The 14,996-nt window shown below is 48.8% G+C and overlaps 2 protein-coding genes across 4 annotated transcripts in view; both read right to left on the bottom strand.

Annotated features, from left to right (window-relative positions):
• NCAPH (non-SMC condensin I complex subunit H) overlaps positions 1 to 7,970 on the bottom strand; it is a 39,828-nt gene extending 31,858 nt beyond the window's left edge. Inside the window, exon 1 of the mRNA XM_018054848.1 lies at positions 7,885 to 7,970. The gene's annotated coding sequence lies outside the window, so the exon portion shown is untranslated. The remainder of the gene's footprint in view (positions 1 to 7,884) is intronic.
• Positions 3,506 to 8,019, bottom strand: ITPRIPL1 (inositol 1,4,5-trisphosphate receptor interacting protein-like 1). 3 transcript variants are annotated; one of them, XM_013967416.2, is made up of 3 exons: positions 7,885 to 8,019; positions 7,590 to 7,695; positions 3,506 to 6,745 (listed from the first exon to the last, which is right to left on the bottom strand). In XM_013967416.2, exon 3 carries the CDS (start codon positions 6,729 to 6,731, stop codon positions 5,088 to 5,090), a length of 1,644 nt encoding a protein of 547 aa, XP_013822870.2. In that variant the 5' UTR covers positions 6,732 to 6,745; positions 7,590 to 7,695; positions 7,885 to 8,019; the 3' UTR covers positions 3,506 to 5,087. The 3 variants fall into 3 exon arrangements, with proteins under 3 accessions (XP_013822870.2, XP_017910338.1, XP_013822871.2); XM_018054849.1 differs by lacking the exon at positions 7,590 to 7,695 and having other exon boundaries at positions 7,885 to 7,970; XM_013967417.2 differs by having other exon boundaries at positions 3,506 to 7,695; positions 7,885 to 7,969.

Raw genomic sequence — 14,996 nt, 5'->3', positions numbered from 1 at the left:
CGTGAGGGTGGACTGTAGTGGATCCGTGGCGCACGCCCCCACCTCACGAAATAGTATGGAGACTCCGTCCTTTCAAGCGCTAGACGCGAAACTGGGCCCTAAGAACCGAGCGTGGAGCTGAGCGGGCGGCACCTTTGCTTTCACGAAATTCACTAAGGGAGGAGGCAGGTGACCAAGGAAACAAAGGTTGATTTGGCCATCGCGACCTGTGCTGTGAGGGCAGCAGAACACTCACTAAGGAGGGGGAAAGTGATGGACTGGGTGTGGGATGGAGGTGAGAGGGAGCGGACGCCAGGATGCAGAGCGTTTACAGGCCGGGGAAGAACTGATGCAAGATGTTGTGTGTACTTTAATGAAGACTTTCGCTAGTATATATTCATGCGAAAAGATTCCTGGATATCTTATCCCCAAAAGAGTAAGGTTAAGATTGGAAGTGAGACAGGTGTTTTTGTGCTGCCTGTCTGTTAATTCCACTCATTGCAACCAAAGAATTGTATTATGGGAGAAAAGACTGTTCCCTCAAATATTCCTAGAGCATCCTATAATTTCTTAACACATGACATTTTATACAGTGCTTCTTTGCAAGGGTGCTGTTGGCATTCAGGGTGAAACAGTTCTTAGCATGTGACACTCTTGCCCTCTTTGTAGGACTGTTCAGTGTCCCTGACACCATCTGCTCACTGAATGCCCTTCAGTCATTTTGGTAACCAAAAAAAAAGTACTGCCCGTTGAAAACGACTTTTTTAGGCCGATTTACTTTTTGCACAAACTTGTGCTCCCAGTGACCACCTTCAAATCTTTCGTATAAGGCAATGTTCGATAGAAGAAATAAAATGAGTTTACCCAGGAACCGAAATCAGCACCCAGGAGCCATCCTGGGCACCTCCCTCTCCCTCACTCTATCTGCTGGATCCATTGCTGGACTCTCTTTAGTTGCTACAAGTCTCTTTAATCCTATGTCTCTTTTCATCCATGTTTCCTTCCTGCTGGTCCACAGCAGCCACAAACCTGCTCTGACCCCCTTCTCCTGGGGCCCAGGGTGATGTTTCCTAAGTTCAGGATCCTTTTCATCTTCATCTTCACCCAGTTAACTCCCATCAGGTTTCGGTTCATGTCACTTCTTCAGGGAGGCCTTCCCTGATACACTCAAGCGTCCTTACTGGAGGCATCAGTAGAGCTTGTCACCCTTGTGGTTTTTTGTGTTTTTCTTTGGCTGCACTGTGCCATGTGCCACGCAGCATGCGGGATCTTAGTTCCCTGACCAGGGATGGAACCCCATGCCCCCTGCAGTGAAAGCACGGATTCTTATACACTGGACTTCTGGGAAGTCCCTACCTTTGTTAGTTTTACATCTGCTGGGGTGACTATTTTGTATCTGTCTCCTCCATAGACTGTCATCTCCATGAGGTCAAAGCGTGTCTTTGCTCACCATTGTTTTCCCAGAGCTTGGTGCTAGCCCTGGACACAGCAAGTGCTTAAATACATATTGAATGAGCAAAGTTGGAAGACAATTTTAAATCCTGGGGTGGGCATCTTCACCTCTGGGCCACATGTTCTTCCCCATTTATAAAGCAGTGATGCCAATACCCCCCTTTCACTAGGCTTTATGAGGAATTAGACAATAGATCCTGTGAGCACATGGACTCAGGATACACTAGGGTCCCAGCTATCCTTCTCTGTGTGCATTTGTGACAGGAAGTGGGAATGGGTGTGATCCTCTGGATTCCCTGCGCGCACCATCTAAGAGCAGGGGGGGTTGGGAGGCTGGCAGGTGGTACTGAACCTAGAGCCTCTGAAGAACTGGCTTGGAACATGTGGCAGAGGAAGGCTCCTAGCAGACCCATAAAGCTGTCCGCTGGTTATAACGGAGCTCTTGAGCAGACTGCTTGGGGCTCCACATGCAGGGAGGCAACGCCAGCTCCACCCCCTGCATCTCTGAGCCAGGCCCGCCTGCTGCAGACAGGTCTTGCACCTCCCGTTGTGAATGCCGTCTTTGTTTGGGGGCATTAGGACTACAGCGGGTGCCAAGAGATGGATTCATCAGTGGTGTGCAAAAAAAACTCAGCTCTGCTGTCTACAAGAGTGAAAGTACTGGGGCCCCTCCCCCACCCCTCACTGGCCAGAGACTTGCTGGAGCCATTTCCCCTTTCCTATTTTTCACTCCTCACCCAGATTCTGCTTCCTCAAACCGAATGCCAAACAGCCTTAGTTTAGGTGAGGAATAATAGTGTTGTCAGTTGGCTATCTGTACCAACAACCTTTCAGCTTAAATTTGCCCAGAACTTCCAGCCGGCAGCTGGCTCATATCATAATGTACATATTGTAGTTCCTGGTATAAACCACCAAGTCACTGGGGTTCAACACGTAGCTGAAATGGCTCTGAGCAAATGCCTTCTTCTATGTGGAATGAAATTCCTGACCTAAAGACTGAACGAAGAACCAACAATTTCTATCTTCCAGAATTCCCAGACAATAATATACCACCTTTTTATCTTAAAATTAATATAGCACTTTTTGCTTTTCAAAACTCTGTAAACCCTACATCTTGATTTATTCCCAAGACTATGCTGGAAGGTGGTAGGATGGGTACTTTCTTTTAGCCTCTGCCACTTACGAGCTATGGGGAGAAGTTGTATCCTCTTTAAAAAAAAATGTATTTGGCTGTGGTACTTGGGTTCTTCGCTGTGGCATGCACGATCTTTAGTTGTGACATGTGAACTCTCAGGCACAGCATGTGGGATCTAGTTCCCTGACAAGGGATCAAACCTAGGCCCCCTGCATTGAGAGCATTGGGTCTTAACCACTGGACCACCAGGAAAGTCCCTGTGTATTCCTTCTGAGTCTCAGTTTCCTTCTAGGTAAGATGAGGGGTTAAAGCACCCATTTCACGGGGTTATAGTGTGAGGATTAAATGAATTACCAGATGTGTCTGGGCCATTGGCAATGCTCAATGAACACTAAGTATTCCCATTACTATAACTGCTGTTGTATCCTGGGTACTAGCCAGATATTGTTTGAGAATAAAACTTAGCTTCCTAAATATCTGGAAGTTTCCCCTTTTATTGTAGAAATATTCCCAGAGCACAACAGCTCTGTTCTTCTCATTACTGCTTGTTTTTCCTATACTCTTTCTTACACACTCTGCCCCACCCAAGCTTTGCTGACTATTCCCTTTGTATTCTTCTGCCCACTCATAACTTTACATTTTCTTCCGTGTCTCCTCCTAGACCAGAAACCACCCAGTCCTGGATCCACCTTCTTTCTACCTGACAGACATATGCCTTATGGAGTCTATATATATTGCTTGTAGACATTAAGACCTTTCAATGTGGCTGAATGTTTTGGTGTGGGCATCCTGAAAATATATAACTTAGGTGTTCCTTAAGATTCTGAATTATTCTTTCCTGGCTACTGGCCACGCTGATGGGAAGCCACAGGGCAGACTGGCTCCCCATACACTGAGAAACACTAGGAGGCCCTGGATGAAAGAAACAGGCTGATCTGCTGTGTGTTACTGCACCAGATTCCAGCTGATACAGAAAATAGTCTCCTTTATTGATTTGGAAGTAAAACATCAGCAAATTACTTTCTCAACAAAAGCATATGGATGTTTTTAAAACACCAGAATCCCACCAGCAGAGGACCAACATCACTGTATCCGAACTTGAAAGCAGTACCTGGCCGATACCAACAGACAGCGTGAGAACACAGCAGCTATTGTGCAGCAGTGGGGGCCCTAAATATTGGCTGGCATCAGCATCTGGGACTCCTGTCATTTATTTTTGTGGAAGGGAGGGTGTGGATTCTGTAAGCACAGCCTCTGCGGCCAGCATCTAACCCCCCCAGAGGTCACCCCACCCAAGGTCAAGGTAAAAGTGGGGCCCAGTTCTGGCAGTGCTGGTGTGCTGGCTAGGAATAGCGCTGGTATTTCCAAAACAACCACACCCACAGCTAGAGTCTCACATTTCTTAATGCTCCTCCCCAGGATACCCAGGGTTTTGAAAGATGGGGAAATATACCAATCACATCTCCGGAATCATGGCTTTGTTAGAGCTGATCAGCTTCACAGCCCCTTCCTGTCCAGCCCTGGCAATGGGCCTGGATTGCAATGACCCCGCTTTGCAAACCCACAAACATAGTTCAAATAATACCTTGTCATCTTTGAAGACAGAATACAAAGGCATTAACAGACTGAAAAGGACAGCTACATGTGGTAGCTAAACCTTCTTTCCATTTAACAAACAAGTGACTCCCCTCAGAAACAGGAATTGTTCATCTCCAAGCCTCCCAAGAGACTGTCCTCCTTAAGGGTTTTTTGATGTTTCCAGGCCCGAAGTTGGCCATCAGATGTTGGCAATGTCATTAACTTTAGAATACACATCATCTCAATTATGGGACAGGCCATTGTCGACTTAATATTTGTTTGTGAATCAATGCTAATAAGTTATTTGGGTAGCATTGGAATTTTTTTCAGATGCATAAAACAGCTGCATTTCACATAACATGAAGAAAGGGCTAAATGAAGAAAATAGCAAATAAACATCTTCAAATAATGAAGGTCTGAAAACTCTGATCCTAAAATAACAAGAAGCTACCATAACAGTATTTGGGATAAAACAGGGTGCTACCAGCTTGGCTGTGAATTGGGCTGAGTTCAGTAAGGAAGCCAGTTTACAAGGGATGTGTGTGGAGTCATTCACACACACACACAAATAAGCTGGAATGGAGGTATTCTCTGGTTCTTTCACTTCCAGTGTTACTACACATCCCAACTTCACAGGTCCCCTCCAGATCTCAACTCTTTAGCAGCAAGGCAATCCCATAACATCCATTTCCCTGGGCCCTCTTTGGGTCATGATGAAAGTTAAGTCAGGAGAAGAAAACTTCAAAGACCCACCCTAGATTAGCCCCTGCAGGCTGGACCCCTCATAACTGCTTCATGTATACCTAAGTGTTTTAATCTATCATAACCCCCTACTGGCAAGGTGAAGGTCACACATATCACTGATGTGTCTGAGAAATAAAACTTTTTGCCGCCTGAGGAATCAGAAATACCGTCTCCCCCTTTTTAATGGCCTGTATATGAGTCAATCTGCCCCGGCCAGCGAGGAACAGGGCAGAGCTTTCACCTGGGCCAGAAGGTTGTGGAACTCTTCCACTGCCTGTGAATGTGCCATGGGGTTTAGCACCAGGTGTTGGAAGAGATTGACGGGCTCAGCATTCCGAAATGTCTTGGGAATCGGGATGGTCAGGGGCAGAAAGTTGTTGCCGATGAGGAAGTGATGGAGAGACCTCTGCTGGAGGCCTCGGCCCAGGAACCAGAGGATGTCCTGGAGTCGTTGGGAGAGCATGTCGTGTTGCCAGTCTGTGAGGGGGAGCCGCAGTAACAAGTGCATGAGGGCTGTCTTGAAGTGGTAAGAGGTGAGGATGGGGCAGGACGCTCCCTGGGGTAAACTCTGAAGGTCCCGGAGACTCAAAATGATCTGGAGGCACTTGAGGTGACAGGTGTTCTCGGGAGCAAAACGCCCGACCAGCTTTAGGAACAGGTGTTCACAGGCCGCAAAGGACTCGGGCCAGTCCACACTGGTGACCTGTTCCTGGTTGGGGGCCTGACTCACCAGGTAGACCAAGGTGTCTTCCCGTTGCACCCCCAGGACCAGGCGGATGGAGAGGAAGCGGCCCGAGCGGTAGTCCAGCCTGAGCTTGCAGCAGGTGGTGGACGGTGGCAAGCTGAGCTTGAAGTCATACTTGTGGGCCACAAGGGCCCAGGCATTGCCCACCATGTTCCGGAACCATTGTACAGTCTTGTACACGTCCAGGTGGGAGCCGGTGCAGAGCGCCGCCTTGATGGAGCTGTTAGGCGTACCCACGAGGGCCGAGTGGTCCCTGTGGTGGTGCACCAGGCACAGCACGTCCCCCAGCAGCTTCTCACGCTTGCACACGCATTCTGACTCCACCAGCACGCAGCCACAGCGGCGGCCAAGGGCCGGATCCCTCATCTCCAGCACAAACATTGTGCCCTGTGGGGGGACGAGGGGCACCAGGATGTCAAACTTCTGGGTCTCATGGAGGGTTCCCCATTTCTCGAAAGCCGCCCCGATGCCCAGGCAGTCCTCCAGCTGTGGGTGAGCCTCCCGGCGGCTGAGCACCCTACAGGCCTCAATGAGGTCATCCACAAAGCTCTCCACAAACTCGCAGGTGCAGGGCAGGTCCCGGGTGACGTTCTGGACGTGGTGTTTATGGAAAGATTCCAGGGCCTCCCTGGAGGGGAAGTCAGTGAGCCAGTTGTAGGAGGTGATGGGCACCACCCGGACCTCCTCCTCCTCCTCGTCACTGCTGGACTCAAAGGCTGGCTCGTGCTGCATGTTCTGTCGCAGGAGCTCAAAAATGAGAAAAATGCAAAAGAGGCCAGCATTCCACAGATTTCCTAGCATCCAGCCCAGAGGGCCCTCCTGGCCGTCCACCTGGAACGGCCACCCCCTGTCCTTCTTCCCCAGCACTAGCTGGTCACCAGAAGTGTCCCCTCTCCAGAAGTTCTCTGCCTTCTGCTTCTCCTCCGCTGCTCGCTTCCTCTCTTCAAACTCCAGCTCCAACTGGCGCATCTCCTCGCTCATCCGCTTTTCCAGCTGCCGGCTCCTGGCTAGCGTGTCCAAGTCCATCCGGTCACTGACCAGCAAGGGGTGGTGGACGACGTACATCACTGCCAAGAACAGAAGGCTTATCACAGCCATGGAGGCCCCTGCATCTGGAGAAGTAGGAGGGTGGGGGTCAGTGGTGCTCTTCAGGACGCCTCTGCTCTCCGGCACACACTCCCCGGAGTCCGGGAACCCCAGGTCCTGGAGGTCAGCTACTCAGGAGGAACAGAAAGCTCACAGAGCTGGGGCTAGGCAGAGCAAGGGCAGTGTGCCCGGGAGGAGTCTGGAGGAGGGAGAGGGGAGCAACCAGATGTGCCACCCTGTCTCTCAACTGCTTTCCTTCCACATGGTGTGGGTGGTGGTTAAGCTTTCCAGAACGTGGACCACAGAACTGTCTGCGTTCCTGAGGAGGAGGGGGAGGGGGACCCTTGGGCCAGGGTGGCCTCACCCGACTCATCAGTCCACCGTGGGCACCAGGTGTGCCCCGCTGATCCCAGAGTCCCTTCCACAGATCTGCCTGGGCAACACCTTTCCTCCTCTTGCCCCAGGTCGGCCCCCCAGGCCCGGCTGTAGCACCCCACTTCCTCTGTGACTTCACAATCGTCATTCGGCACACCCTGTGTCATCAGACCACTCAGCTTCTCCTCTTCCCAGGGCCCGGTAGACCAACCCCCAGTGGGAGCCAAGGAGACACAGAGCCACCAGTCACCTCTCCACCCCTGCCCTTGTGCTCTCGGAGATCCTTAGGGGGCTGCGGGATGCCCCATTGGTGAGCCAGACCCAAAGGCAGGCGCAGCTCCATCTCTCAGCCCAGGAAACTTCCTGAAGACCAGAAGCCCCAGGCCTCCCAACAGCCCACGGTGGTGGATTCCTCTGCCTCTCCATCCACCGCAGTGGCCTAACGCTTCCTGGATCTTGAATCCACCCCACCTGTTCACAAGCTATAGGCCTTACCGAGATCTTGAAGGACTACAACGTGTGGGCCCTGAAGCCAGGTGGGGGGGGCTCTCCTCCCTTTGGAACTTGTCCTTGCTTAGTCTCACCGCCCTCTCCAGGAGCCCTGTTAACATTTACAAGGTACCTAGGGTCTGGATCAAAGTCGTACACCACCACCCACGCCCCTTCCCCCGCCCCGGGCCGCCATTCATAACTTCCCCAAACTCCACGCCCAGAGATCTGAACTCTCATCCGTCTATTTTTTCCAAGCCAACTCACGGTTTCTCCCGGGACCCGGGGCCAGGTTACTCACAGTCGGTGTTAGCACGGATACGGTCTTAAAGAGCCCGCGCGGCCTGACGGTCCCCGCCCTCTTCCCCGCGCGGCGGGGGCTCCGGGTTCCTCGCCGAGTCCGCCCGCGGGAGTGGTCCCGCTGCCCTCTCCCGGGGAGCGCATCGTGTTCGCCCGAGTGTCCGACAGCCCGTGAGCCGCAGGCCTCGAGACCCCACGGTGCCTCGGGCGGCTCCGAGAGCGCCAGCCGGCCGAGGCGCTCCCGCCGTCCAGGCTCCGCCCAGCCCCGCCCAGCCCCGCCCTCCCAGTGCCTGGCCGCCCGGCGACCTCGCGGCGGGAGCGGGGCCCAGGGACCCACCTCGCCGTCGAAACCGGGGCTTTCTGTCCGCCGCCTCCGCTGCTCAGGCCCTGCGGAGGGGCTGTGGCCCCAGACTCGCCCCTGAGGGGCACTCACGTCTTGGCGGGTCAGCCTCTCTAAGGTGGCGCTAGGGGGCACTGCAGGGCCGGCTGTCAACTCCACTCAGCGGGGTTCAATGGAGAATATACTTAATGGGAATTTAGAATATGCTTACAGTAAGGATGATGGTGGCATAACCCAGAAGGGCTGGCGGGGGGCGAGGTTGGGAGGGGGTTTAGCATTTCCACTTGCAGCTGGCGCTGCGCAAAATGGTAGCTACCAACCTGGGTCCTTGAACTCTAATCAATAGAAATTAATGAGGCCAGATGAGAAATTTAGGCAAGGCTGTATCGGGACTTCTGCTGCAGCAGGAGAGAGAAAACAGGTTCCCTTACTCCTTCCATGGGGGTGGGGTGTAGCGGCGGGGGTAGCGGCAAGCTGGCTCTTTAAACGGATGAGGGTAGGGGCAGGTCCAGGGCTCTGGGGAGAGTGGTGGCCCGGTGGCACCCACGTGCAGAAATCATGCCCAGGACACTGTACTTGCTGGGGAACCTCAGAAGTGGCAGCTGGGTTGTTGGTCTTCTTGTGTCTTGCTGTTTGTAAATTGTCCCAACTGCAGCATGCATGTAGCTATTTTTAGTCGCTTATAGTTTCTTTGTATTCTGTTGCCAGAGGAGATGTTTCTCCAGATGCAAGCACTGCAGCAAAGGGTCCCAGCTCCTAGCCTGAGTCAGTACAGCACCTGAGGTTTCCTTAGTATGCCTCACTCCCAGCCAACACCCAGACTCGGGTGTCTTTCTACAACTCCTTTTTCTTATCAAAGTAACTCTTATGAAAGGCCCAGACCTCACCCAAAGACTTGGCTGGAGGCCTTACTCACCACTCACTAGCCACTTGGAATAAGAATCCTAAATCTATACCAAGTAGTTCAGCTGGTGAGATGAGCGGGTGAAAGAGATCTTTACAAAGTGTCAAGACCAGGCGAGCCTGTGATTCGCCAATGGAATGGGCTTTTTAGAAAGGATCTTTAGGGGCTTTCTGGGTGGTCCAGTGGTTGAGACTCTGTTTCCATTGCAGGGGATACAGCTTCAATACCTGGTTGGGGTTAGATCCTGTATGCTTCACAACGTGGCCAAAAATTTTAAAAAATAAAGAAAAGGATCTTTAGAGACTCAGAAGGAATCTTAGCCTTTCTGTCTTGTGTTGGCTGTCCAAGGAGAAAAGGAAGATTTCATAATCTCTCCATAATTACCAGTTGAAATCCTTCTGCTGAAAGATAAATTTCACACCTCCTAGCCAGTGGCTAGGGATGCAGAATGTCCCTAGGCAGAAGAGATGTCAAACAACTTGGACGGTACTTCCAAAAATACTGACTTATGGTGGAGGGGGAAAGATTCTTCTCACTGGCCATTATTGAAGTTCCAAAGTTACTCTTTATAAACTTTCATGATGAAGAATAGACCACAGGCTCCTGCTACTAAGCATCAGTGCAATCAATCAGTGATAAGGAAATTATTATTTTAAAATTGATGACATGACAATATCAGGGTGAAAAAAAATACATTTCAAAGTGGGCAAAACAATGGGTTTTAAAGTCATGTGTTTAAAGGTGTGTTTTCATGATCAGCTAAGGGTTTGTTTTTAAAATGATTGTCAGGTTAGAAGACATTTGCTAATTGATGGTCTGCACAGAAGTGAAGTTAGATGTTATACCAAATTAGAGACTCCAAATTAGAGACCTACTAATCCATTTAAGAGCTTCCCTGGTGGCTCAGATGGTAAAGAAGGCCCTGCCAATGCAAGACATGCATGTTTGATCCCTATTTTGGGAAGATCCCCTGGAGAAGTGAATAGCAACCCACTCCGGTATTCTTGCCTGGAGAATTCCATAGATTACACATCAACAAAAAGCCCTCTAGCGGTGAACACTTCTTGGTCTGATTTCTAGTGATTTTTCTTCTTCAACATGATGAAGTTGGCTTTAGTCAGTGGGATTGGTAGGAAACCAAGTTGTCTGGACGCCTTGTCAGTCACACTAACTGGTGATTGCACACAAATAACACAAGAATAAACTGTAGCAGCAGTCACTCATTTTAAAAATATATAGTAAAAAAATATATATATATATAGTAGCTTTCCCCCAAAGTATATTTAATAAATTTATTTTCATCATTAAAAAATAAATATGCAGAAAGTACCTAAATAATTTATTCGATTCTGCCTCCTAGCCTGTAAAATCTAAAATTTACTGAAAACTGTTGTACCAATGAGAACAGTTGCTCAAAGACTTGAAAACATTCGCAGAGAGATCAATAATTAAAAAACAAGGCAAACGATTTTGAGTGGTCTTCCCAGAACTGATGGACCTACAGGTATTATTGATACTGTTCAATTGTTGCTGTTTATTCAAGAAGCCAGAGCAGAGTTTGTAGTTACTGAAGAAGTAGGCTTCATGAGTATCTGCATGGAACAGCTAGAGGTAAGAATATTTCAAAGTTGAGAAAACACTCACTCAGTATAACCTGAAGTAGAATCTAATATGTGTTACATCTGATGGTGGGAAAAATATTTGTGGAAAAGGGAAAGCCTTCGATGAACAAATTTACAAAACTAGTGAAAAGGTATTTAAAGTCCATGGTTATTCATCCTATTATTCATCGGCAGGTACTTTGTGGAAAATATTTGAATCCATCATGTTTCAGTGATCAACAGTGTCAACAGTGAACTTAGTTTATTCTCATGGACTTAAAAATCGTCAGTTCTGCGAATTTTCTTCAGAAATAGAAGCTGAATATACTGACTTGCCCTACCACACAGCAGTTTGCAATTTTTTCAAGACTGGAGCTGAGATTAACATTTTTCTCTCTGAAACTGTCCTCAACTACTTTGCTTCCCTAGTGGCTCAGCTGGTAAAGAATCCCCTGCAATGCAGGAGGCCCCGGTTCGATTTCTGGGTCGGGAAGATCCCCTGGAAAAGGGATACCCTACCCACTCCAGTATTCTTGCCTGGAGAATCCCCATGGACAGAGGAGCCTGGCAGGCTATAGTCCATGGGGTCAGACATGACTGAGCGACTTATGTTGTTGTTACAACTTAGAATCTCTTGAAAAAACAATGCCATTGCAAAGAGATTTTGCTTTTTCCTGGGAGACAATGGGGCTTCCCAGGTGGCAATAGTGGTAAAGAATCCGCTTGCCAATGCAGGAGACATAAGAGACACAGATTCAATCCCTGGGTTGGGAAGATCCACTGGAGAAGGAAACGGCAACCTCTCCAGCATGCTTGGAGCTTCCCAGGTGGCTCAGTGGCATAGCACCCACCTGCCAGTGCAAGAGATGCAGGTTTGATCTCTGGGTCAGGAAGATCCCCTGGAGTAGGAAATGGCATCCCATTCCAGTATTCTTACCCAGAAAATTCCACGAGCAGAGGAGCCTGGCGGGCTACAGAGTCAGACACGACTGAGCAACTAAGCGCACACAGCAGACAATGGGAAGTCAGAGCAGATTTCTGGTTTGGGAGGAACTTTATAGCAGGTGTTTGATTAGAAGGACCAACATTTAGATCAAGCAGAAATGAAACCATACTATGTATCATGCCTTTGGCAAGCATTTGCAAAGTACCATTTTAGCATACATTATCTCATTTAATTCCCACAAAGTCCTATGAAATATATTGATTTTTCCCCATTATACCAAGGAAGAAACTGAGGCCCAGAGAAGATAACTGACTTGCCTGGCCTCCCTTGCCAGGCCATCTCACTCCAAATGCTCTTTAGAGGGGTTTCCTGGCAGAGCTAGTTATGGGGAAGGTGATACTTGGATGAATAGTGGAAGGGTCAGGGTGGGGAGCCAGAGACAGGGAGTGCGGCTGGGAGGCTATCGCAGGAGGCGGGGCAGGAGACTAGGGGTGTCTGATGGAGGGACCATGGGCAGGGATCATGGAATGCTGGAAATGGCATTGAAACACCAGGGAGCCCCAAACTCTGGGGGCTGGTAAAGAGGAGTTCTGGGTTACCCAAAAGCCCTTTGGTAACTTGCATGTTGGATGGAGAAATGGGTCTTGACCTGGAATTGAACATACACCTTATACAGTTAGAGTGAGGTTAAATCAAGTGACTTCAGAAAACACAATGTCCTACAAGGACACTTATTGATTCCCAAGGACGTTTATTATTTATTGATTCCCTTCTACAAGGAGAAGAGACTCAGTAAATGGTATCTCCCTCTTTGCCTAGAACACCCATTGACCCATTAATGCACACTTTGAACTACTTTATTCCTTCACTCACATCTTCATTTAGCAAAATATATTGTCTCCTATGTGCCAGTCACTGTACTAGGTTCCAGGGCTGTACCAGTAAACCAGACAGATTTTATACATATAAATATAAATATACATTATATATGTAATATATTTATCTATAATGTATATACATTACACATAACATTTATATATAATGTATATATAAATATATGGTTTAGATATGTAGAGGCAAAATTGATTTTCTAACCCTTTCATTTGGTGTATGTTTCTAAGAAAGATTTGTTCTCTTCCGAGTCTTCACCTTAAGAGGCAATGCCCTTGTTTTAACCAAGAGGCAACTTGTAGTGATTAAAAGCATGGCGTCTTGGGCTTTCCTGGTGGCCCAGAGGTTAAGAATCCACCTTGCAATGCAGGGGATGCAGGTTCAATACCTAGTCCAGGAAGATCCCACATCCTAGCAGGGAGGCAACTCAGCCCATGTATCACAATTACTGAGCCTGTGCTCCAGAGCCTTCAAGCCCCAACTACTGAGCCTGCGTGCTGCAACTACTGAAGATCCAGGTGCCTAGAGCCTGTGCTCAACCCAAGAGAAGCCCCCTGCTCACTGCAACTAGAGAAAGCCCCCACACAGCAGCAGAGACCAGCGCAGCAAAAAATAAATTAAAAAAAAAAATTTTTTTAAAGCATGGAGTCTTGTGTCAGACTGCCTGGGTTCAAATCCAAATTTCACCCCTTACTAACTGTGCAATCTGGGTAAGTTCTTAGTGACTCTGGGCCTCGGGTGCATTGTCTGTGTAACAGGGTAGTTTTACCTACTCCATAGGCCTGCTGGGCGCCTGGAACAGTGCAGGAAGTATTGTTTCTCGAAAGCATCTATGGAACGCTGTATTTGGAGGCAGTTTGTAACATAAACACAGGAAGACTGTCTCATTCTTTGTCATATCCTTCTTTTCTTATCCCACATGGCCCTATGAAACCTGATGGCCCTTCGACACAACACACTTGGTTTTTCCTTCATTTTTTTCCTACTGAGCCGTTTGTGGGATCCTGGCTCCCGACCAGGAGTTGGGTCTCTGCAGTGAAAACACTGAGTCCTAATCACTGGTTTGTCAAGGAATGCCTCAGTCCACCTGGTTCTGAATGACTGTCGGCTCTTCCCCACATTCTAGCACTCACAAAGATAACGGGTTGCAGGCATTTGGTGTGTCTAGCAGCGTGGCTGTAGGTTGGGTGGCTGTGCCGGAATGCATTGTGAGGCTGACTATGCAGCCCCACCTCACCAGGTGGCTGATTTGTAGGGACTGAGAATTCATCTTGGCCTGCAGGTTTCCATATGCTCATTTTAAAATGAGATAATATCATAACTATGCGTAAATGTAGACTCCTGCTAAGGTAGTCATGTGTCAAGGCATGGCTTGGCACTGGAACAATACTGACTCCATGACAGATCCATCCCAAGCCAGGTGGGGGGTGACTTGCCATTTTGAGGACTGACTCCCGCCACAGATGAAGGAGAGACTCTTCTTGACCAGCTTATCTCCTCCTTATACTGGGCAGATCCTCCGTTAGGCTTCCCAGTCCGGACCATGCCATCCCCTGCAATTTCTATGGCCGAAAGAAAAAAAAGAAAGAAAGAAAGAAACCTGCACTGCACTCCTGCCCAACTTTCTCTCTAGAGTCTGATTTTGGTTTCAACTCGGCAGCTCCAATTCTTGCCTATTAATCCCCCCCAGCACAGACTGCTGGTTCGGAGCAGTCCCAAGTTCTAATCACTTTTTTTTCCCCAGGCACCATAATTTTCCCAACTGTGTATCCAACCGGCTATTATTATTATTTCAGCCTTGCTGTGCAGCATTTTAGTTCCCTGACCAGGGATAGAACCTGCACGCCCTGCAATGGAAGCTCAGAGTCCTAACCACTGGACCACCAGGGAAGTCCCCAGCCAACTCTTTAGCAAGCCAACAAGCATGGACACAACATCGGCATGATCGGGCCCGGTGTGATGGGGATCACCAAGCTCTTCTCAGAGGCAGACACACAGCTGAGGGCAGGCTTCAGGAAGGTTTGGAATACAAACTGCTGCCTGAGACCAACATGCCAAGGAACCAGGAAAAGAGATTATACACCTATATGCCCATCACCCTGGCACTTCAGAAACCCCGTGGGGGCCCAGTGGTTCCTCCCACCATCCCCCTACCGAAAGCAACCACTTCCCTGAATTTTATGCTAGCTATTCTTTTGCTTTTCTTTATAAATTTACTACTTATGTATGATCTCTCATCAATGTATCTCGAGATCACTGGGCCACCAGAGAAGCCCCATATATATAGACATATACATACATATATATTCTTTATACACTGGGCCACCAGAGAAGCCCCATATATATAGACATATACATACATATATATTCTTTATAGGTTATTACAAGATATTGAATATAGTTCCCTATGCTCTGCAGTTGGAGAAGGCGA

Source organism: Capra hircus, chromosome 11 (genome assembly GCF_001704415.2).
Source record: "Capra hircus breed San Clemente chromosome 11, ASM170441v1, whole genome shotgun sequence".
Lineage (NCBI taxonomy): Eukaryota > Metazoa > Chordata > Mammalia > Artiodactyla > Bovidae > Capra > Capra hircus.
This window is presented reverse-complemented; position numbering and strand designations above follow the sequence as displayed.